Genomic DNA, 25,137 nt, shown 5'->3' with positions numbered 1-25,137 from the left:
GTGATTTCCAAGCTACCTTTGGAGTCCCGTAATTTTGTTGTATGGTGACTTATAGCTTGTTTGACTAGGCCATCGTGAAATTCGATATTACCTTATACGGTGTGCTTAAATCTGGATATCTTTTTTCAAAAATTGCAATGTTATTGAGTTATTGATCAGTCTTTCAGAGAAGTTTAAAACTACAATTAGAACCGATGGTTTTAAAGTAAATATTATGGTTAGAAATGCTGTGTGATTTTGCTACTCCCAATTATGATGCACATCCTTTGAGTCAACATTTTTCACTATAGGACTGAGCATGAAAACTGTTGAAACAGAATTTAAGAATGACCCGAACTTGACATATCTGACATGGAAAGTTCCAATTACCAATGCCTTCAGAGTCTTGACACTGATCCCAAAAACTCAAAAAACTACTAGAGAGATCAATTTAGGAGAAACAAAGGCCAGAGGTTTTCAAACGGATATGAAAAACAAAAATGTTATCACCAAACGAAGAATACATGGGATTATTGGCAGTGACACGGCTTGACAACATCTGAAGAGAGACCTATTATTGATTTGATGAACTAAAGTATGGATGCACGATCCCTCGAGACCACCATCCGGGCAGCAAAATTACTAGGTTGGATCACGGACATCTAAGTTTCAATCTTGTCGCAAGCACCAAGTTAAAGGATGGTTTTAGAGAAACTAAATAGTTTTCTCCACAAGTCATTAATATTACCATAATTATATACCAAATAGGTCAATATCATACAATGACTAAAGTACATATGCTTTGCTTTTGGTACATCTGATGCTTGGAAACGTTTGAAACAACTTTTTAAATAAAGCCAACAGATCAGCTACATGTCCAAGTTTACAAATTTTGAATAAAATAAGATTTGAAAACAATACAAGTTTGAATTTACATCTTTATTAGATGAGAGCTCAGTCATACAAGTCACAAATATAAAATATCTTCCTAAGAAAAAAGATGGTTCAACGATTCTCTTGCTGTAAAAGGATTTTCTTATATGCATGTATGAGTATTTCAAATTTCAATGATCCAATCTCAAAATAGATAGTGATAACCCATCTGCGCAGGAAAAAAGTGAAGGGGGCTTGTAGTCGGGCCAACCTACTAAAGCTTCTTGATCCCAGGAAAAGAGGGAAGAACTGCAATTAGAGCATCACCATATCCCACAGGTTCTGTTCACATAAATATAAATTATGTAAGATACGAAATTGTATACATGGTGTCCCATACTAGAGGTGGCAAGGCAGGTTGGGTAAAAGGGTAAATGTATAATACGGGCCGGGTCGTATGGATTGACCTGAAAGACCTTGTCCCGAATAATAGTAATCCAAGTCTTCCCCAAAATTAGTATGACATACAATTGCGTAGACTGTTACTGAAGCTTCTGGCCCAGCATACTCTAACTAGTTTAATAAAACTATTGAGCAGCTTTATGCATTAAGATGACACTTAGTGCGACTTTCGACTAGTTAAACCCATTTGACATGTACTTTTTTGAACTACTTTTTATTTTCAGTATGAGAGGTTAGAGATAATAAATAACCCCAATCTAACTTTTAGTAAGTAAATTTGCCACCTCTGGCTGACACTATTAATAGTCTTCGGTAAAGATAAATTGTGCATACCGCCATCCTCACGAAGTATTTTAATAACTTCACCAGCTACATCAGACTGTAAAACAGAAGTATAACGATAGTAAGGTGAACATCTAAGTTGAAGTTAACTTATTAAATATGGTGGCAATCACTTTAAAAAGGGAAACAATCATTTAGGTGAAACAAGCTTAAGAGTTAAGAGAAGAAGAAATTTAACCTCAATGGGAAGCTCTCCACCAAGCTGCTCAATGTAACAAACAACTTGACCCTCCTTCACAATTTGCTTCTGTGATCGCGACACAGGTATCAATTGAAGATAAAACATTATATATATATATATATATATATATGGTAAAGTTATTTTAAGAACCCCTAAAAAAGCAGGAACTTCTAGGAACCTTCTTTAAATTAAAATTATTTACTATATGATTACTTACACATGATCATATGACTATATAATTGCTTACACATGTTCATATGACTATCTATGTACATTTGATCACAATCTATCTCATGAAAAATTTATTTACAAAAAAACTTGCATACATGTGATCATAATAATATTCGTGCACATGTGATCAAGAATCCATATCTCCACATAATTGTATAACGGATGATAATCCATGTCTTTACATAATTGTAAATTCAAAATTATACATATATTATTCAAAAAACAATCATCATGTAAAAAATAATCATTGGTTGAGCTTGATTTGGGAAGTTCCTAAAGGTTCCTGACATTTTAGGGGTTCCTGAAATAACTTTTCACTATATATATATGTGTGTGTGTGTGTGATAATGATAGATTGAGTTGCAATAAAAGTAGGGAGAGTGTTTCCTTGCATATAATAACAGCTTTTTGCATATTATTGACATAAATGGCAGCAAATAATATTCCGTTTTTAGGGAAACGGATCAATTGGATTCTCTAGGTAACGGGTCATACAAGTTTATAAAGAAATTAAATAAATAACAGAACGGGCTAATGAGTCAAATGGGTTAAGTAAGTGGGTTGATATGTGTATTTAATGCTTATAATGTCCAAAGTCATTTTTTTTTTATAAATAAAGCACTACTTTAATATATAGTTTTTGTAATCATATCTGTTACATCAATTATTTAGAAATCTAAATAAATGTGTAATAGAGAATGTTTGCAGGTTAACCTCACGTATTTTGGCCAGGAGATAGAAATGACCTTCTTTTAATACTATTTACCCACCCATATTGAAGCACAACTAAACCAGCCCGATCCACCTGTTTTATCACATCTAGTAGAGATGAAGATTTAAATTGTGAAATATTGGAAGCAGGACAAAACAATCTTCTTAATGGAACTAGGTAATGATGCATAATAAACTATAGCTTTCAAATTTCAAATCAGGTCAGAAGTGCTAACCTCTTTGCATGGTGGAGGTGCTCGCTTTCCCTTAATTGTCCGTGATCGTCTAAAGAACCCAACCTGCGTTTGACATTTAAATTGAAGTTATTTCTAAAATTATAACTCTTGTATGATAAAAACTATATTCAGTATATGGTTGTCACCCTGGGAGACTGAATTATAGCCAATCCTTCATCAGCAGCTGTATCCAAAATCGTCTGAATCCCAACTGAATTAGGTTCAGCTTTAGTGATAGCTAGAGATAGTGACGATGCTGACCCATTCTGTTCAGGTGGTGCCTCTACCGTTGCACTAACTATTGGAGCGGAAACAGGAGGTGGAGAACTTGTGCTTGGTCCTGTTAAGTCTCTCAGTACATGTAACCGAAAGCCACCAAGCTAATAAGATAAAAAAGTTAGTTCAGAGATATGAATAAACACATAGAGAGATACTAAAGTCTCTAACCGAAGATAATAGGATTTACAAGTACTCACTTTCAAATCAACCTCTGCAATTGAAGTTGTATCACAAATTTCCGTTAGAAGAGACTCCACCTACAAATATAGTATAATTGGAACATATAAATTGTATTACTCCCATTGATACGAAGTGGTGCATGTGCTATATTGCTTCGCACATTTACTTTAAAATGAATGACTAAAATCACTTACATCTGTAGCACTTGGATTGAATTGGCTTGTTGATTCAGAAGATACTTCCACCTCAGAGCAATCTTCTAAGTCTGTACCAGCTGTTACATGGTAATGGTATAATTTATAAAAATGAATTTTGACTTTTGAGTTTTAGTTATATATGTGCCTTTAGGAAATGATACTAATCGTAGCCAAACAGAAGTTACCATTGTAGCTATGGATTCTTTGGGGAAAAAAAAGACATCAATACGGTTCAATGAAGTCATAAAGGGTTGCAGACTTTTGAAAAGAACTAAATGTGAAGTCTCAATTGTTTATTAATCTAACCTTTAAATACAAGGTTGCATTGATGAACTAATTGCTTTATATCTGCTACAAATAAGGTGCCCATTTACATATAACTACTATAAATAAGTTTCTAACGCCTATTCATGAGTTCCATTCAACAGAATGTTTACATTTAGTTCCAATCAGAAGAAAACAAGCTGCAAGCTTTGATTACAACTATTTAGATTATTATGGTATAATGTAAATCTTCAAGTAGGAGAAGATGCATACAGTTCCCTATAAGTGGATAATATACTTAAGCAATAATCTAACTTTCACTAGCCTAGCTACAGAAACGCTAACTTTGAGGATATGTTCAACCGTAATTCAAAATTTCAAACAATATTGTTCAAGAGGAGAATGATATATTAATTGTGTGGCTAACTTTACTAACAAGGAGAATGATATATTAATTGTGTATCCATGTGTCATACACTGCAGGATTAGACCTGTTTTAGGCTTATACTTTAGACATACATATAATTAAAAGCAGTTAGCCATTATTCCAGACTCATACCAGATTTTCCGATGTTTTAATACATTCTCTAAATCACATCACCTAATCGATATTCTTCGCAATTTGATAAATAAAATAAAATAAAATTTCGCTTAGGGCTACGGTTAACATGCGGCGACATGTTGTACACGGTAACTTTTATGTACAACATTTTACTATGTGTTAACCATAGTCCTAAGGTATGATTAGCAATCCACTAAAAGTCAGATCATTTCACCATCAAATCAATCAATTATCAAACCCTAATGTCTATAAAGAACTTGCTGTCAAATATATTACGACATACGAACAATTCATTCTCCATCAACATATCAAACTTCATGGTGATTAAAATCAACTCAAATCGAAAAATTATAAACAATACACAAACAAAACTTCTTACATTGGACATCATTCTTGACAGGCAAACAAAGACATCCGTTTGACGCCTTCCCTGACCGGTGTGATATCGCCAAACCATCAAAACGTTGCGAATTCGATAGCCTTAGTCCATTCTGATGTAAATTGGCTAACTCAATTCTAGGATTTAATCTTAAGTTACATGGTTTTAAACTTGATGCACCAAAACTACCTGTTATTTAAAACCCAAATGCATAATTCAGTTTCATGATACAACATTAGATATAGATGCAAATTTTATTATATATCTAGATGTCAAGAAATATTATAAAGTTGCAAACTTTATTCAAAACCCAGCTGCATAATTCAATTTCAACATACAATATTACATAAAAATGCAAACTTTATCATATATTTCATTAAGCATAAATAGAAGGAAAATATAGAGTTTAAACCTTTATTCAAAACTCAAATGCAAAAATAAATTTCAAGATACCAGTGATACAACATTCCATAAAGATGCAAACTTTGTCATATGTCTAAATTTTAATAAATACAAGAAAATATTCATATATATATATAACCCTAAAAAGGAATAAGTATGGGAGACTTACTTGCAGCCATGGGAAGTGCTGAAAGTTTAGAGGATTGAAATTAAAATTAAAATGGAAAAAGGGGAAGAAAGAAAAAGATGATGAAGATAAACAGAACAGCTGGACTGTGAAGTGTTGCGTTTGTTTTCTTCTTCTTCCGTTATGTTCGAGGCCCAACCATGAACTATCTGGTCTTGGGCTGGTGGTACCACAATGACTTTTGACTAGTATTATTGTTAGGATAAACCAACTGGGTTGGATTAGTGATTGGAGCTCATGCCTCTGGAAACAGAGGTCATGGGTTCGATCCTCATGCCCAGCAAGGCTGGAGGTCCTTTTTTATCTATGGTAGAACCTAGAAGCAGTCTCTCTACCTTTGGTAGGGGTAAGGTTGTCTACATACCAACCTCCCCATACACCGTCGAAGACAGTATTGGGACCCAAAACCCGTGGAAGACGGTATTGGGAGTTACTTTTATTGTTAGGATAACTTTTTGTTTTTTTTAAATATAGAGGGATCAGTAACTAACACCCCAATTTTTATATTGGTGTGCTCATCTCGAGTTCGATTCCTGATTACGTTTTATATGGTTTACTTTCTAAGTCTTAATGGATAGCGTACCTAAAGGCCCCTCATTAAATTTGCAATGGACACGATTCGAACTCTTGCCCCAATGACGAAACTATTTTGTATAAACCTCTATAAACATTAAGCTAAGACTTTAATAGTTTATAGTTAATTGTTATTATCAACTTTATATGTTGTTGTTAAAAAAAAAAAAAAAAATTTAACAAATTCCTTCATTCCCCAACATGGAAACATACATGAAAACACATTTCATAGTTTATTTCTTTTTAATATAGCCAACGTTTGTTGAAACCCGATTCGACATATAAAAGATCGATAAAAACAACTGATATCTTGTTTATTTTTGTCTTATCATTTAATGGACACGATTCGAACTCTTGCCCCAATGACGAAACTAGCTAAGACTTTAATGGTTTATAGTTAATTGTTATTATCAACTTTATATGTTGCTTTAAAAAAAAAAAATTAACAAAATTTCTTCATTCCTCAACATGGAAACATACATGAAAACACATTTTATCATGTAGTTTATTTTTTTTTTTAATATAACCAACGTTTGTTAAAATCCGATTCGACATATGAAAGATTGATAAAAGCAATTGATATCTTGTTTATTTTTGTCTTATCATTTTGTATGCATCAACAACAAACATTATTTCTTAAAAGAATGCTTAATGCTTTAAATTATTCCAGGTTTTATTTCTTGTGATTGGGTTCATTAACAAGTATTTGCATATGATGAAGTTTTGATTGCAAATTCATTTTATATTTTATACTATCACAATTCATTTCACTTTACTTTAATATTTCTTTTATCAGCTTTTCTTTTCAACTTTAGTTGATTGTCAATTGATGAAATGCTTGACGATGCTTAAAACTGTATGTAATCATACTTAGCACTTTAGTTTAACTTGTTAAAATCCCAACCCACAATCGGCTTCATTCGAACAAGTTTTTTCAAGCTGAGTTGGCCAATTATTGGTTTTTCAAGTTGAGTTGGACAAATTACTGGTAATGTCGGCAGTTGTGGCGGCGATGTGCGACGAAGGTGGTGGTGAATATAAAATTAATTGATGTAAGAGGGGTTAGTATGATTATTTATAAGTTGGAGGATTTATGTTGTAAATTAATATCATTTTAGATATTGTAGTTATATTAGATGAATATGTTTAAATTAGTGGGAGAAAAAGATGATAATATGGTCATTTCAAAGTCTGAATTGCTTAAAGGGGGAAAGAGTAGTTTGTTTACTGAATAATGGTTTATCATCCTAAATATTAATCTGAAAATTCGCATAAAACCATATGAATGTGATAAGTGGATTCCACTTAATCTCTTCCTTAATATTACCCCTTAAATTTTCATATGTTTATCATCTTATCAATTAGGAGGACTTTTAGGCTTATGATTTATGAAGTAGAAAGATCAATCATTTTCTTTTTCTTTTATATAGTAATAAAGGAGGATTAATCATTCCCCTTGATTTATATAATAGTATAGATAATTTTAATTTACCTTTTTACTTACTTTTTTGTTATCTTTTATTAACATGATAACTTTCATAAACATCCATGGTTGCTAAATTACCAACATTTTGTTATTTTCTTTTATCTATAGTAATATACGAGAGTAAGTATCCACGCATTACAACGGTGAGATGGTGGAGGTGATAGGTCATAAAGTGTGATAGGTCATGGAGAGTGATAGCCAAATGCCTTAACAGTACGGGTTTCGCCTTTGGATTTAAAAATTTGTCGAAAGTATATCGAATGACATCTCTAATGAAAGAACATGAAATTTAAGAACACCCATATAATTTTTATAATTTATCAATGCACGATTTTTGAGATAAAAAATTTTGAATGAATTGAAGGAATAAATGATTTATGGAGGAGAGAGAAAAAAAATGATTGGTTGAGATTTGAAGAGAGAGAAGGAGTTTTAGGTAAATATAGAATTGATACATGAACATTTTAGGAAAGTAAATGTTGAAACTTAAAATGTAAACATGAGAAATTTGCTTTATAATATAGTATAGATATAGATATAGATATATACCTTATAAAAGAAGAACTCCCCTCAAAATTTAAAAAGATAAATTGATATACCTAAAATACACTTTATTAATAAATTCAAACATCTCTATCTAATATATCTATAATGCTCTTAGGCTAAACGGAGCAAGGCGTGATACGACGCTCCTTTACCACTTTTTATCTCCATAACGCCATGGAAAGTGGAAGCCATGAATGTTGGCCCAAGGGGCTTTATGTAGGAAGCTATGGAAAACTATGTGAAGGACATGAAAAATAAGAAGATATGGGATGGCGTTAAACAAGTGGAGGGCCCACTTGGCGTTATGGAGCACGCCTTGTATCTGATAGTCTTAATGAAATACTATACAACATAAATCTATCAATTCTTAAAATAATAAACATCTATTACTTTTACATTCACCACCATTTCATACCCACCACCCGTCACCGCCACCACCCCCGCCACCACCATCGTGATCACTGTCACCCCGTTGGTAACGCCAGCGGAACATTATAGGGGTATCTACCAATATATATATATATATATATATAACAAGGTCCTAAATTCATCTATAAACAAATAAGAACCCTTAGATGAGTTTCATATTTGATTTATAACCATTAGATCAAATTTAATTATTTCAACTTTATTAAATGACAATATTAATACTTATATTTTATATGAGTAGACAAAAAAACCCCTTTAAATTATATACCATATATAATTATTATTAATCATGGCCGTAAATAATTAGTATAACAACACATGTACATGTAAACTTCCCTTCAAATTCATGTGCCATAAAATTAATAATAATGATAATAATATTAATACTAACTAAATTATTACCGCCGTAATACGCGTGAAACATATAGAATTAATGAAATGTTAAATTTTTTTAGTATCATAAGTTGACAAATATTTAACCAGGTAAGAATAAATCCACTAGAAAACATGAAGTTACATTAGTGGTTATTTAGATTTCGGTTAACAATAATCATACAGTTGAAATATGGATACATTTTAATTTATATGCCATTGGTTAAGTAATATATTATTATTATTATGATCACTATTTAATTTTTTAAGGCTAAATTCTTTTATGAAGAAACAAGAATTAGATGAGTTCAAATTTTTAGTTACAACCCTTAGATCAAAATAATTGTATTATTACCAAATTTATTTTTAAGCAAACACGACATTAAAACTTCTACGTAATTATTTAGACAAAATATAAAGCGCATTGAACTTTTATAATGATTTTTATCTATCAATAATTTAATCGGGTAATATAAAAAAAATGACTATTTCTAACTACTAAATGTTATGCATCTAACAACTAACACTAAAATGTAAGGTATCTATCTATTTTATATTAAACATAAAGTTTTAAATTATATTTTTTTTTTCTCTTTTTGTTAACATAGCTAATTTTTAATAGCTCTACTATTGTTATCAAACATCAATTTTAAATATGGTATTCAAACTTTAAAGATAAACTAATAATAATAATAGCTATTTTTAATGTATATTCACGGAGAAAAAAACTAATTCTTTTGAACATATTATTATCATGAGCATGCATTGTTTCTTTTCATTCTAATATTATTATTTGTATTTTAGTTTTTATATTATATATTATCTCTCTACATATATTGTTTAAGCGGTAAAGTTTTTCAAAATAATAAATTAATAACCATCAAAATAATTTTTCTTGAACATAAATTCACATAAACTATGTGCTGCAATATATACTAAAATAGTTTTTAAAAAAATCAAAAAAACATAAATTTTGAATGATAGTTAATAAGAAAGGGTTTGAATAAAATAATTCATATAATTCTTAGACATGAAAGGCTTAAAATTAACTTAACTCAAACTTAAGTGAAAGATGTCATCATCTATATATAAGAGAGTCTTAAATTATACAATGGAGAAACAATGGCCATTAGATGAGTTTTCATTTTTAAAGCACGGTACTTGCGTGATGTGGCGGTGGTGATTGTGACGGCGTTTAGGTAGTGTTAGCGACAAGTGGTGATGTTGCAATTACTGGTGATGGTGGCGATGTCGAGTGGTGCAGATTGTTGTAAATGTAATTTATCTAAAGGGGTAGTGAAGATATTTTAAAAGATAAGATATTAATGGTATAAATTACTTCGCTTAGATCAAAATGATGTTATAATCATTGACTTTATAATTGGTCAAACACAATTTTAGTTATTCTATTTTAAAGTTTAGACAAAAGGTAGATTCAAACTTAAACGATAAAATAATAATAATAATTATTGCTATTGTTTAATGTATATTTGTGCGCTAATTCTTTCTAATTTATTACTATCATTATCATGCATTATTTATTTTCAATCTATTACTATCATTTGTATTTCATTATATCTCTATACACTTATTGTTTAAATGGTAAAGTTTTTTAAAATTGTAACTAATAAAAAGAATTTATTTATATATAAATTCACATAAATTATGCGCTACAATTTATTAAAAAATAATACAAAAATACCAAATATAGCAACAAAATAGTTGAAGGAAACAAACAAACCATGACTTAGTAAGAAATCAAAGGGAATAAGCGATTATGGTTAGGAATTACAGTGAAAATTGTTTTTGCATTCGGGCTAAAGAACTATAATCTATCAAAATAAAGAATTAAAAAAATTGTAGAGTGAACTCTTACAAGATATTTTAATTAAAGTTGAAATTTTTTAATAAATCACAATAAACTTTTCACAAAAATTTTAAACGATAGTTGAAGAGAGGGTTTGAATAAAATAGTTCATACAATCCACAGTATGAAGGGTTTAAAGTCGACTTAACTCAAACTTAAGTGAAAGATGACATCATTTATAAATAAAAGAGTCTTAAATTAACAATGATCATTAGATGAATTTCGAATTTTAGTTACAACGTTAATATCAAAATGATGATTCATCATTGAATTTAAAATTGGTCAAATACAACATTAGTCTTTTTACTTTACTAGCTAATAACTTGGGTTCAACCGGTGCATTTTAATAAAAGTTTTGTAAAAACATGTATTTGCCACTGGAGTTGTGACGAAATTGATTGGGTATATACTTAAATATCTATGTTATAATTAACTGAAACATTTTATAGTTTTGATAAGCAAAATGCATATAGCTACCTTTAAATTTTTGTATCAAATATATTTAGTGTGCATAAACAACAAATTATGTATATTACTCATAACTTCATAATATTATACCTTATGTTTCATCAATTTTCCATAAAAAATTATAATATAAAAGCAACAGTTGGAATCAATTGATAGAAATAGAGGAGATTATTATGTAACCATATTATAATATTATATAATAACTGTACAAGCATATAGTAGATATGTTTACATTTTTAATAGGTCATCAGGTCAACATTTAGTCAACCAAGTAAAAAATAGAAAAATATGTTGGTGATATATACTAATAATCCAGTTCAATTGGTAACTATGTAAATGAGGGAAAGTACATTAGTAATCCAGTTCAATAAGCAACCATGTAAATATAGATTAACCTATTATAGTAGGTCATCAGGTTAGCAGTTGGTCAACCATGTAAAAAAATGAAAAGTTTATGGGTGATACACATCAATAATCCAGTTTAATGGACAACCATGTAAATGACGATGGAAAGTACATTGTTCATCTGGTGACTTAACCTTAATTTAATAACTGTTATTACAAAAATATGTAGATGACAGGAATTTAAAAGATCATGTATAAGTTATTAGAGTTTTTATAAAATAAAAATAAAACTTTTTTTGTTAGAAAAAATGACATCATAAATAACCAAAAATAAAAGTGAAATAAATCATAAATAAAATAATCACAATATTTTAATTTATATAAGCCATAGGCTAGAAAAAAAATAAATTATAAATAATAAATAATTAGAAAATGACTTAAAATTTAAACAAAGATGATGTTATAGATCAATACAATAAAAAATAAATAATTGGTATAAAGAATTCTAATAATGACAAGTGTGCATTGCTTAGAAAATCATGATGTCATAAAAATTTGGTTTTATTTATATATATAAGAGATATCTTAAACAAAATATAACTTTCTGTATTTAAATAATATTAATATATGATAATAAAAGTATATATAAAAATTTAGAAAAGGTTTTAAAAGAATAAACTTTACCTATAAAATTTAATTTGTAAGTTTTGATTTTATGTTATGCATATATCAACTGAAACTATAATATACGTATTTATAACATATAATTGAAGGCTAAGTTAATTTCAAATTTCACCGAATCAAATAGCTTTAATATTGACTTTGTATTTTATATACCATGAAATTATAAATGTTGACTTTGTAAACAATCTTAAGTTTCAAACTTAACCCTGAATTTTGATTACATGAAATTAATATTTTCTACTATATGAAATTGAAGAATAAATAATATGTTAAAAAAATTATATTTGTATGATTTTTCTTATTTAAAATCAAATAGCTCATCTTATGTAAATTATCAAATATTTATATATAAAATCAAATATTTATTACTTTTTTTTATTTATATCAAATAATATGATGTCATGAAATGATAACATGTTATTAACTAACTAATTAACCCGAGTTCAACCCGGACTTCTTAATAAAAGTTTTATAATATTAAGTTACGTTAATGTTTAAAAAATATGGGATAGTTCAACCATACTCATAACCTCGGAATATTATACCTTATATTTCGAATAAATATAATTAACTTATTTACCCGCATAATATGAGGATAAGTTAATAGTCTTTTAGAATAAAATTATTTAGATTATTGAAAGTTAAAAGACAATGTATAAAATATAAAAGTTTTTAAAAGAAAATAAAAAACTTATATTTTTTTTTTTTATAGAAAAGTACATTATAAATATAAAAAAAATGAAATAAATTTAAAGAAGCAAAGTACGTATACCATAAGTAAAAAAAAATCCTAAACTTTAAGAAAGAATTTAGAGATGACAAATAAGCTATTTTAACAGAATGACGATGTCATAACAATTGTCTTTTATTTAATATACTCAGACTAATTGATAATATTAAGACGAAAAGACATGGTGATATTATTTTGAAAGTCTTTTAAAAAGAAATAAATTAAATAATTACATTTTAATTTACATGAGACTTAAGCTTGGAAAAGAAAAAATCATAAATTAACTAAAGAGTTTAAACCTTAAATAGGAGAATTTAGAGATGACAAATAAGCTATTTTTATAAAATGACGATGTCATAACAATTGTCTTTTATTTAATATACTCGGACTAATTGATAATATTAAGACGAAAAGGTATGGTGATATTATTTTGAAAGTCGTTTAAAAAAATAAATTAAATAATTATATTTTAATTTACATGAGACTTAAGCTTAGAAAAGAAAAAATCATAAATTATTAACTAAGTTTAAACCTTAAATAGGATGATGTCATAAATCAAGATAATAATAAAGATATAATTAATAGGAATGGAGTCTAATAATGACGTGTAAACATTTTTTAAAATTTAATGATGTCATAAAAATTTTGTTTTATTTATATAAGAGATTATATATGAATACCCGCGTATTATGCGGGTCAATAATTTAGTTATAACAAAAACAATAACCTTTCAAAAAAAAAAATTAACAAAAACAATAAATAGATTTTTTTTAAAATCTTTCTCACTCACTTGACCAAAAAACCACACACACGCACACACCCCCAAAGTCATAGCCACCACCCACAGCGGTCCTCGTACTTTGTACACCGAGGCGATCCTACCTAACGTTTCCCGACCACCACCACCACCAACAACAACCGACACACACACAAAAAAGTTTAGCATCGGTAACCCTAGCTCAATCCTAATTAACAAAAATTTAGACCTCACAGATTTATATAATCTAACAAAGAAAAAATGTCGTTAACGAGTGTGAAAATGGGGGAAGATGTATGGATGACGTGTCTCACTCATGCATTGTCTACCGAAACTGAAGAAATCATGGGCCTTTTGCTTGGTGACATTCAGGTCTTTTTCTTCTTGTTTTTATACATTTTTCACTATGTTTATATAGTATTTTTTACTCTTTTCCTTAGGGTTTGTATGTTTTTAATGCATAATTTTGGAGGAATAAAGGTTTAGCTGTTAAATTGGTTCACATCAATTTAGGATCTTTTTGTCTCAGATGTGCCACTAATCTCAAGATGTTTACCTAGTGATGTTCGAACCAGAGACCTTTTTGAGGATATCGGAACGACTGATCCCAAGCCACCTTGTTTGTTCGTTATGTTTGATTATTTGTATGTGCTACACGGGTACTTAAATGTGGTTTGGTTATATAACAAATTTGGAACTTTTGCACAACTAGTTTAACAGGAAGGTTAACAGTTTGATTTAGTCTCAGGGTTTTTTGATAGTGTACTACTTTCGCAAAATCTTTATGATTGGCGATGCTGACTGACCCATACGCCCCTTCCCAAGGATAGTTTGTGGAAGTCATTGTTAAGATTGACTTAGTGGCCCACTAAGGAGAGTTTTCGCTCATTTTCGGAAACATCACGATATCTGCAAAGCTATGTGCGGGTAGGCTGGTCCTAAAGTTGTGGCATGTGGGGGTCTTCTTTGGATATCCTATCTCTACCCCCAAGTTGTAACATAGCACATTGCATATGCCTAGACTCAAGATGGTCTTTTTATATAAATTTATCATGTTTTCAAAACATAGTGGCGGCTTCATGTGAGTATCATATTTTTGCAGAGCGGTGTCGAAAGTTTGCAGACTGAAAACCTAAATAGATCATTCTTTTTATCCTTTAATTTTTAGAAAGACAGATACTCATATATATTTACATTTGGTCTACGACAAGCCTTGAACCCACAATCTCTTGGTTTATGAATCACGTTGAATATCGCTAGGCTGAAGTCTCTATGGTCAATTTAAATAGAATTTTGGTCGTGTTCGAGTGTTTACTTTTTGCTTTGAACTACCATATATTTTTCTCATAGGTATAGATGTCATACCAGGCCACTATTTAAAAAAGCCAATCTTCTGTACTTGTTCGGGCTTGGGTCCCTTACTCCTGTTGTTTGGCAGGCATCAAGTACATGTGCATGTATCATCACTGATTAGCCAATTTCTAAATGATGGAGACCTGCAGTAGATCCCAAAGAAATTCCACTTTCTCATGATTCATGAATTTATCTTGAATCAGGACCTTTAGGCTCAACTTTATGACAGTTCTGCTGATGGAGCAACTCTATTTTTCACTTTGAATTGGTCAAAATATGCGGACTCCCTTACTTTTGTGTAGGATTAGATTTGCTAACTGGAACCAATATTGCACACCATCATTTAGCTATTAAATTGCCATATGGGGAATCTTGTAGTGAATTTATTATGTTGTAGTTTTGCTCATTGGTTCTGTGTTGAGGAGTATATATTGGTTTTTTTAATATCTCCTTAATGCCCAATAATAATGGAAATATGCAACTTTCAGCATTCCAAGAATGGAAGTGTGACTGCCTTGATTTGGGGAGCATTGCCACAACCACGTTCTGATAGGCAGAAGGACCGTGTTGAGACAAATCCTGAGCAGTTGACAGCTGCATCAGTTCAGGCTGAGATATCCTTTATAAGAATTCACTTGTGTTTGTTATTACTAAAAACATCAGTTTTTCTAAATTTGTTACTGTTCGTCTTCTGTTAAAAATAAAAGTTTTCAGAACTGCATTAACATTAGTCTTGTTAAATTGTTGAATAAATGCACCGGAGAAACATTGCCTCACTGATAACAGCCATATGAGGGGTAATATTTCTCTTTAAAAGAGTGCTTAGGCATTTTAAAGTGCTTATTGGCTTGTTGTGTTTTCTAAATACAATAACTCAGTAATCACTTTTGAGTGTTTGTATGGAAAAACTAGTTCTTATATACTAATCTCGTGTTGAAATAATATCTTTTTTTTAAGCACCATTGGAAGTGCTTATTTTGAAAGTGCTTAATAATGGTGCAAAATTCCAAACATCCTATAAATAAATAAATATATGAATATTTGTCTGTGTTGTAATTAGTTGAGAGTGAGAAGTGCTTGTATTTGTTTACTTAACTCTGTTACACAAAATGACTGTGGAAACCGGAAGAACCACACGAGTGATTGGCTGGTACCACTCGCATCCGCATATCACAGTTCTCCCTTCTCATGTTGGTAAGTGTTTGTATACCGCTACTAGTCTAATAAGAAGACTTATACGTTGCTGTCATATCAGTCTTTCATTTCAGAATAAAAAGGTCTATTTATGCCAATGTCAATTTAAGTGACTTGTACTATTGTTATTGTTAGAGTGGAAAGTATAATGCTTATCTATCATCTTTTGTTATGTTGATGTATTTATTTTCTTAATCTGAATCTGAATTAATGTGTATCATCGTGTTTATTGCTTCTGCAGATGTGCGAACTCAGGCTATGTATCAACTTCTAGATTCTGGCTTTATAGGATTAATTTTTTCATGTTTTAATGAAGATCAATATAAGGTTCTAACTTCAACTACAACTTTGTTGAAATTGTTTTCTAACCTGTTACTCAGGGGGTGTTTGGATTGAGTCTATCTATATGGCTTATTTGCTTATAAACTCACAGCAAGCTCATACCTAGTTTATAGTTTAGCTTAGGCTTGTGGGTTTATTTGAGCCTCTTTTTGTAAGCTCATTTCTGGTAGCTTTTTCAAGGGCTGGAGATTATTTTTAAGTAGGTCATGGAATATTACATGCAGTCATGCACCCTTATTTTGCCATGGCCATTGATTATTAGCTCCGCGTCTTTGTCTTTCTAAATTTTTATGTGCACTTTCCTGGGAACATCTCACAAATTCCACTCTATAAAAAGTGCAATCTCATTAATTATTTACACGTTCACACACTGTAAAGGACTAAAGGTCATCATTGTTTCTTGCTTTCAAAACTATTACAAGTACGAAACAAGTTTCAATAAAAAATATTCCTAGTTGCATATGCACCTTTCTTCAAAAAAATTTGTATGCGTGTTTGATTTTCTTTTCTTTGATTTTGGTATTGAAGTCTTGAACTCAAACAATGATAGTATATTGTTGCAAATGACAAAGTTGTACACCTGTAGAAATTGTTCATAAACTTTATTATTTCAAATACTAATTATTTAGTCTATTAAGTGTCCTTTTTGGTCATTTTACAAAGCCCTCATAGAGAGATTATCAGCTTATATATAACATAAGCAAATCCAAAAACTCAGAAAATGCTTGTAAGCATATAAACCATAAGATATAAGCTGCTCATTGTAAATAAGCTTAAGCCATAAAAATAAGCTAACCCAAATACCCATTACGATAGTTTTCACACGTGACTCGAAGATAAATTCTGGAGTAGTATTTTTTTTGTCTCTCTCGATGTGTGTGGCAATCCTAATATCTTTAAATAGTAGGATGGGAAATTTTGACCTATGTACTTTTGAATGGGGCTGGTTGAGGGTTATTTTTATACAATATTTTTAACATTCAGCAAAAGAAAAGTTTAAATGGATGATACGTTGCATAGCTTGTGATTCTTTTGTATGTAACCTCCTAAATGTTTTTCATTTAAAAGAAGGATTAGTTTTGAAACTCAATTTTTGTAATTATATAGTACATTAATTGTGTGAAATATTAAATTTTCTTTAGGCGAAAGGTGTTTCGACCAATCAACCCCTACAAAAAGTCATACATTTTGGCCCATTACCTAACCAGCCTGTTTTGCCACCTCTAATTGACGGTGTGTGTAAAATGACTCAATCATATACTTTTATTGTCTGTAAAGAAGATAGTTTATTGACGCGTATAATTTGAACGATTTTATAACGGTATCAGGTTGGAAGAATACAAGTGACTGCATTTCAGTCCTTAGATGGAAAGCAAAATAATGTGTTAAGACCTATTCCCCTATCTCCTATAAATAAGAGCTCAGTTATAGACCTGGAATCTTCGTTAAGTACAGATAATTCACTCACAAATTCTGGTTCAACAAGGGTAGATTGTCTAGAACTTGACACGGGTGACTCAAAAGCTGCTGTAGGAGCTTCAAAGGTATATTGCCTGATTTTGATTGCAGATATAGTCCATAAATCTTTTTTTTTTTTCTCTGAAAATCTCATACATCTTATTAAGTGTTTATACCCGTAGCATGATGAATTTAAGATCTTTGAACTATTAGTTATTACAAGTTACTAAAATATTTAGTATTAATATAAGTTACTGTAAGTTTTAAAATAAAATCTGTAAGTGTATAGTTTTTTGAAGAGAGAGATACAATTTCTTACATAAAAAGGTGGCTTCTGGTATGTACACCACTTATATTACATTACACACTCAGGGTACAATATTAACAGCAGAGAGTACAACAACACAGCAAGAGTATGTGGTGTGCGAATGAGTTTTCGGTGCACAATCACTTGAGTCACTTCATTAAGAATTTACCTCAGATTAGATGCGCAAAGCTTGTAAATTTATCAACTCATGAAAGATGTATACGAGACCGAAACTTCACATCTCTTCTACATGGAAAAAACAGTTTAACATATCGGGCTCAAGGAACCTGGCCTGTAGGACTGAGTAATTGGGCCTAATTGAATCTGATGCTTTGCCTAGGATCAGGATTTTTTGACATTGGCTGCTTAATAATGGGGTTTGAGACTACAAAAAATAAATTCTAAAGGAACCCCACTGTGGGGCCTAACCGCTATTCTTTTCTCCCGGAGCGGTAGTTTTGTCGGGCTTAACCTGGCTTTCTTATGAATAGAGCAAATTGTATCGAGCCTAACCATTATGCAACTTTTGGATCAACTTTTCTCAGGATGATTGATTATGCACCTGTTCTTTGTGCCCATCTACATAAAATTTTTATTATAAAGAGTCCACTGATGCTTTAAGTGTATCTGTCTTTTTGAAAGTTACTCTAGTCAATCCACAGAACGGAGTTATTTGGTGGTGCTCTAGATACTTTCTGACTGAACATTTTGCGAGTTAATGCTGAATTATTAGCTTGGATTTCTGATACAAACCTTCCATCTAAGTACATACCTTATTGGCTTATAGGTCATTATGCTTTAACTTTGCTCATGTTAATCCATATGATTTTTCAGGGTGGAGGGAAATCATCTGCTTTGAAAGGGTTTTTTGCAAATGCAGATAGAGGAGTGAACTACCCTACTGGCAACATAGAAAGTTCAGTAGTTGATATTGACCCCATGGATATGTCTGAAAGTATGCAAGAGGCGATGCATCGATCCACTATGGAAATGAGGTACATGATGTTCATACTTCTCTTTAACATAATATCTTCTATAGACTATAGTAAACCTGTAATTTTTGTTTGGGTTAATAAAATGCCATCAATTTACCCACGACTTATAACCTACTGTTGGCATTTGGTTTCAGTTGTGTTAGTGCCTGGCAATCAGTCTTTGTTAGATTAAGTAGTGTTTTTTTTTCTATTCTAAGTTTATAACTTCGTTATTGGCAAAAGGACATCTGTAAAGTATACAACTATCAGCAAGACTTCATGTATAAAATCCTACTTCATTCATCCATTCATGAAAGTAAAGGCTAAAGCATGAGAATCACCAGCCAACTAAAAACCAAGTGGATTTATGACAATTATTAATAAAAGTGGCAATTTTGACCTACTCTGCCCCATCTATGCTTTCTTCACCTTTGTTCTGTTTTTATTGCATGTGCATAACTCAAAAACTGGCTTTATATCTGCAGTGGTGCAGAATACGTACGGAAAGAAGTTCCCCTCCAGGTTTTGCCAACCTTGTCTCTTCTCAGTCTTGACTCACCTTTGGCGTCATACACTGATTTACAATCTGTGTTGTATGAGGAGGAGCGGACAGCATACCATCAAGCAATCCTCCAAAATATGAGGTAAAATATGATACTTTACCACATCATCATATATAATAATCAAATGGCAATTTTGACCCATTTACTTGTGGATGGGTCTATTCAGTTCATGTTTTATGTCAAACGTGTAAGATAAAACCCCCAGCTAAATTAGTAACAGGTCAAAGGCTGCTCAAAGTGCAATCTTAATGCATTAAACCACCATAGTTAATTAATAAACAGTTGGATTATCATTATGAATTATTAATTTTTTTTGTCATTTGACACCATAATTATTTATCAAAAAGTTTTTGAAATCTTGTACAAACCAGTTTTTTATGTCAACCCAACCTCTTAGCACAATAACAGTTGGATTATCATTATGAGTTTTATATAATTTGTCTTTGACACCATAATTATATATAAAAAAGTTGCTGAAATCTTGGACAAACAAGTTTTTATGTCAACCCAACCTCTTGCTAGCACAATACTAGGCACCCTTTTATTTGATCCACCCATTTGCAATTTCTATATATACTGCTTGTTCCTATGGCCATCTTCTATTCGATGTAGGGACGGGAAAGTCCACCCGCTTTCTTTCATTCATCATACTTCAACTTATCAAGCTTCTATCTGCAAGTTAATGGAATATTGGTTAGCATTTACCATCCTTCCTCTATGAGAAATGGCGTATTAGTTTTATCATCTCATCTCATGATATTAAACTTTGATTTGCAGCCTAAGTCCTGCCATAAATGCACTTCAGGACCGTATAACAGAAAATGAAATTCGGGTATGAAAGTATACTCTTTCATTTGTATAGATTATTAGCTCTGTCATGATGTAGATTAATAGCATGACCACCTCATGTTGGTTTAAGTTAGAAGTGATGACTATTTGATGTGGGTTGAGAGTTGCCCAAAGTCTCTTTTCAGTACATACAATCTCCTAAATCGTTTTATTTGATGAAGTAATTTTAATTACTCGTATATTGTTTCTGTAACCATGATCAACGTCTGAACTATGTATGAAATTTTCAGAGTTCCACTAAAGAATTTGTGGGTCAACCCAACCCGACCTGATGAGTGCTAAAAATGACCTGCTTCAAGCTGAGTCCTTTCTGTCTCGTTACCCAAGTCATCTGATCCATCCAGTTTGATATTTCTAGTTTAACACCCAAGTGTTACACTTCAACCTGAGCCCTTTCTAGTTATTGTTGCAGATTTAACCATTGTGCATCATAGTTGACTTTTTTTATTCTATACACACTTCGGAAATATATAATCCTTAACACTCCTGTAAGAACGGTAATTTGCCAGAATTTTTAAAAAAGTATGAAAAAAATATCATGAGCAGAAGTTTATTTTGGATTGTTAATTAATTAATATTTATGATATACACATGCAAATTATCTTGTGAACCAGCTGCGAATGCTAGCAAATGAAGCCAAAATTCTGGAAAAGGAAAGTGCACGAGGGGCTGATTCAAGTTCAAGTTCTCCACGTAATGTTTCAACTCATGGACATAGAGGATCTCCTAAGGATTTGTACAGTCCCTTTGAATCCAACAACGCGAGATCTGTTTCTGGTTCTGGTAGTCGTAGTAGAAAAGCTTCTTAGTTGTTTTGAGATGTGACCTCTTAATTGGTTGACATATGCTGCAGCTTTTTGTTCATCAGTGGTTTGGAAATTCCAATTGTAAGATATCAGATTCATGTTTCATTAGGCAGTGACTGGACAGTAAATGGCGATCGAGTTACCTATGTATATTTTTTTGATTAAGGATTGAATCGTCAAATGGAAAACATCTTGTCGTAGAACGTGAATCGACTGTTGGTGCTGGTTATATTACCATTGCCCATTGACTTTGAACTTGTAAGTCTTTTCATTGTACCATCATTTCCTGAGCAATTCAGTTATAACTATTTAACCTCACGCAGTTTAGTCGCCAAATGCAAGTATTGACACAGGACATGTTCCCTAATCTCGTAAAAATACCAAAAACCATGATAGTAAATACATTTTTACACGAGTTTCTTTTTGATTTAAGGATAAATTTGTCAAAGTAATAAACGAGTTCCGTTCCAAACAAAGTCAACCACAATGCAATAACGATAGATCTTCCCTAATTTTACGAGGAAGGACAAGTTATCCGGACATTATATGTGAAATCAAACGAAGCAAAGTAGTGCAATCCGAATCAGTATCTGGGATTATGTTGTGGCTGTGCGTTAGGAAGGGGAGTATGGAGATTGTGGCTCTCTGGGTTATTTCCAAGAGTATTCCTAACAGCTGTAGCTGCACCTTGGGCTAGGTTTGCTGCGCCCATGGCGGCGCCTTGGGCTAGACCCATTGCACCTCTAGTAGCTCCGGTAGCTATGTCAGCTGCCCCATATGCCATTGTTTTGACTGAATCACTCGTCTGCATTAACATGTCAAGTTTATATTTTTGTACGTACGTTAACTGCATCAATACACAACATACTTTATCCTAAAATGTGCTTCGTATAAACGATAACAAAATGTGAGTTTGTACTTTTACGGGTTTTAGAAATCAATATGGTGATTACTTTTTGGCTAAACAATGAATTCGATTCTAGAACAACATTTTTAAGGTTAATATTTAATTACCTGATTAATAAGACTGGAACTTTCTGTTTGTTCCGACTCCAAGTCTTCCCTGTGTAGCTGTAACAAGAGAATGAATACATTACAAATCAGGCTATTACCTATCGATGGCTAAGAAATTAAACGAAATGAGGTGGAGGAGCTGAAAGGTTGTCTAAATTATATTTCCGATTAACAAAATTTCATTATTTACGTTAGTAAAACTGTTGATTGTTATATGTGACGCACTGCTTATATAAGGACGATGATATTTGTTTGCGCTTCAATCAGAAAGATTTTCCAAAGGAAATATTTTACATGTTTATATGTATGTACGATATATAATGTGTTTTCGTGCGCTAACATAACATCCTATTATCTGATCATTAATCGATTCTAACCATAGGTGACATCGGGCTAGCTAGATGGGGTTGTATAACATCTTTGTTATCACATCAATGTGCCTATATAGAATTAATTTATGGAGTATAATACAAGCTACAAACCACGGCATATTTAAGGAGATTATCTGGCCTGACTTCGTACCTGACCCTGTCCAAGATCATCACTGCTATCGTAGCTGAGTAATGCTTGTCGATTTTGCTGGCTTGCCATGTATATATGCTTTTCGTTTCAATGTACGTTGAAGAGTGCAAATTAAATATGAGAAATTAATGGTTCTTTATATTCTATATATGAAGAGACGTCAAAGAAGATTAATGGTTGGTGGTTATGAGGTTGTGGAAGATCAAAGAACACAATGCGTTAATATATATATATATATATATATATGGCAATTAACATATTATGGTTGGATGAGAGACATTTTTCTGATTTTGATGGTTAGTAACTAGACTTGGTCAAAGATTTGTGAGAATGAGGGGTATTAATTAGTTTTACTCTATTCATTATCAATATTATGATGTTGTAGGTGTTATTCTTTTTAATTTTGTAGCCCATGTGACAAATTCGATGAAAGACGACTATGCTAATGTACATTTTTTAATTATTGGGAACTAAATGTTTCTTTTTTAGCCATAGAAGTAAAACTATTAATGATTTAAGTTGGTTTAAAAGGATTATAGACGTTGGGGCGGGCGAACGCTAAGATGAAATAGGCCTGCTAATATGCCCAAAGTCCCTGCCGCAATATGATGAGAGGCTATTCCTCCCAAGGCTGAACACATGTCACATTTTTATTTCCAAGCAAAACGGTTTAATAATGTAATAATATATACAACAAAATTCCAAAAATTATTTTAAACATATGTTATCAGCATACCATTAATTTTTTTTTTTGAAAGGTATGGATTGCAAGACTCAAACCTGCTTCACTGAAAAACTTTTATAAAATTCTTTTTAAATGTCTTTTTCATGTCTTAAACTTGAGACTTCAGGTATGTAAAATTGATTCTCAACCATTAAGCTATAATAATGGGAAGTACATCATACCATTAATTAGTATGCATGTATAATTCATTCATCTACTCTACTTCGGTTTATTGTGTTACCCATATATATAAAAACTTTTGTAACAGAAAGATACATTTATCCATTTTATCGTAATTACTCTTAATAATTTATATCAGTTTCTAACTAAATAAAAAACTCTTTTTAGATTAATATATTGAACTTTCTGTCTACCACCGTCTTGAAAAAACACAGATCGATCAGTAGGATAACATAAGATAAACAAAGAATGAAATCCATAATTAATGAGCGAATCAGCATCAAGTAGCCACATATATCTTACACGCGTCAACAAACTGATACACGTGTCACATTATTACTCCTCAACCGTTCCTATATAAACACCCCATTCCATCTTTCCAAATAAATTCATCAATCTTTCCAAAATCGATCCCAAAAATACACATTTCACAAAAAAAAAAAAATAATAAAAAAAAATACACACTTCAAAAAACAGAATAACTAAGAAAAATGGCATCTCAAAAACAGAGTTACAGGGCAGGTGAAGCTAAAGGCCAAGCTGAAGAAAAAACACGACAAACCAAAGACGACACAGCAACTGCCAAAGACAAGGCAACACAGATGGGCCGGTCCACAAAAGAGACGACGGAGGCCGGGAAAGAGAAGACTGGAGGAGGGGTGATACAAAGGACTAGCGAGCAAGTGAAAAATATGGCTCAAGGGGCTGCTGAGAAAGTTAAATTAGACACTTTTGGAATGGCCGGAAATGGCGAGGATGATGATGATGAAATTAATTTGTAATAGAGCATTGTGGTTTTATGTTGTTTGTAATGATCCGGGTCGGGTCGTCCCAGTGATCCCTGTAGGTACGTTTTTTTGCTTTTGGGTTAATTTGGGACTTTGGGTGTCATCATGGCGATCGAGGTACCTGCATGTACGTACTTGCCGTATATCGTTCTATAATAAACGACGTTTATTTTATTTTCTAATAATAAAGATACATTTGCTTTATATATATGGATTTTAAAATAAGGTGTTTTATTTTTTAATATAAAACTAGTCGTTGACCCGGGCGTTGTCGTCGGATACGTTTTTGGCGAGTTTCTGAGTGAGAAAGTGAGGGCTTGAGGAAGCGGAGAATATACAAT

The 25,137-nt window shown here is 31.6% G+C and overlaps 3 protein-coding genes across 3 annotated transcripts; 2 read left to right on the top strand and 1 right to left on the bottom strand.

Moving 5' to 3' along the window:
* Window positions 1–800: 800 nt before the first annotated feature.
* LOC122595687 (biotin carboxyl carrier protein of acetyl-CoA carboxylase-like) lies at window positions 801–5,599 on the bottom strand. The gene is made up of 9 exons (XM_043768110.1): window positions 5,448–5,599; window positions 4,877–5,065; window positions 3,669–3,748; window positions 3,492–3,551; window positions 3,162–3,395; window positions 3,016–3,078; window positions 1,835–1,903; window positions 1,648–1,693; window positions 801–1,194 (listed from the first exon to the last, which is right to left on the bottom strand). The coding sequence occupies exons 1-9, from the start codon at window positions 5,455–5,457 to the stop codon at window positions 1,127–1,129; spliced, it is 819 nt and encodes a 272-aa protein (XP_043624045.1). The 5' UTR covers window positions 5,458–5,599; the 3' UTR covers window positions 801–1,126.
* Window positions 5,600–13,766: 8,167 nt separating this feature from the next.
* Window positions 13,767–21,886, top strand: LOC122595662 (lys-63-specific deubiquitinase BRCC36). Its single transcript, XM_043768077.1, has 10 exons — window positions 13,767–14,094; window positions 15,564–15,689; window positions 16,182–16,269; window positions 16,511–16,596; window positions 17,940–18,155; window positions 19,211–19,371; window positions 19,836–19,994; window positions 20,526–20,606; window positions 20,691–20,745; window positions 21,377–21,886. The coding sequence occupies exons 1-10, from the start codon at window positions 13,984–13,986 to the stop codon at window positions 21,569–21,571; spliced, it is 1,278 nt and encodes a 425-aa protein (XP_043624012.1). The 5' UTR covers window positions 13,767–13,983; the 3' UTR covers window positions 21,572–21,886.
* Window positions 21,887–24,499: 2,613 nt separating this feature from the next.
* LOC122597692 (late embryogenesis abundant protein Dc3-like) lies at window positions 24,500–24,790 on the top strand. The gene has a single exon (XM_043770262.1). It carries the CDS (start codon window positions 24,500–24,502, stop codon window positions 24,788–24,790), a length of 291 nt encoding a protein of 96 aa, XP_043626197.1.
* The last annotated feature ends 347 nt before the right edge of the window (window positions 24,791–25,137 follow it).

This window comes from Erigeron canadensis, chromosome 4 (genome assembly GCF_010389155.1).
Source record: "Erigeron canadensis isolate Cc75 chromosome 4, C_canadensis_v1, whole genome shotgun sequence".
In the NCBI taxonomy this organism is placed as follows: domain Eukaryota; kingdom Viridiplantae; phylum Streptophyta; class Magnoliopsida; order Asterales; family Asteraceae; genus Erigeron; species Erigeron canadensis.
This window is presented reverse-complemented; position numbering and strand designations above follow the sequence as displayed.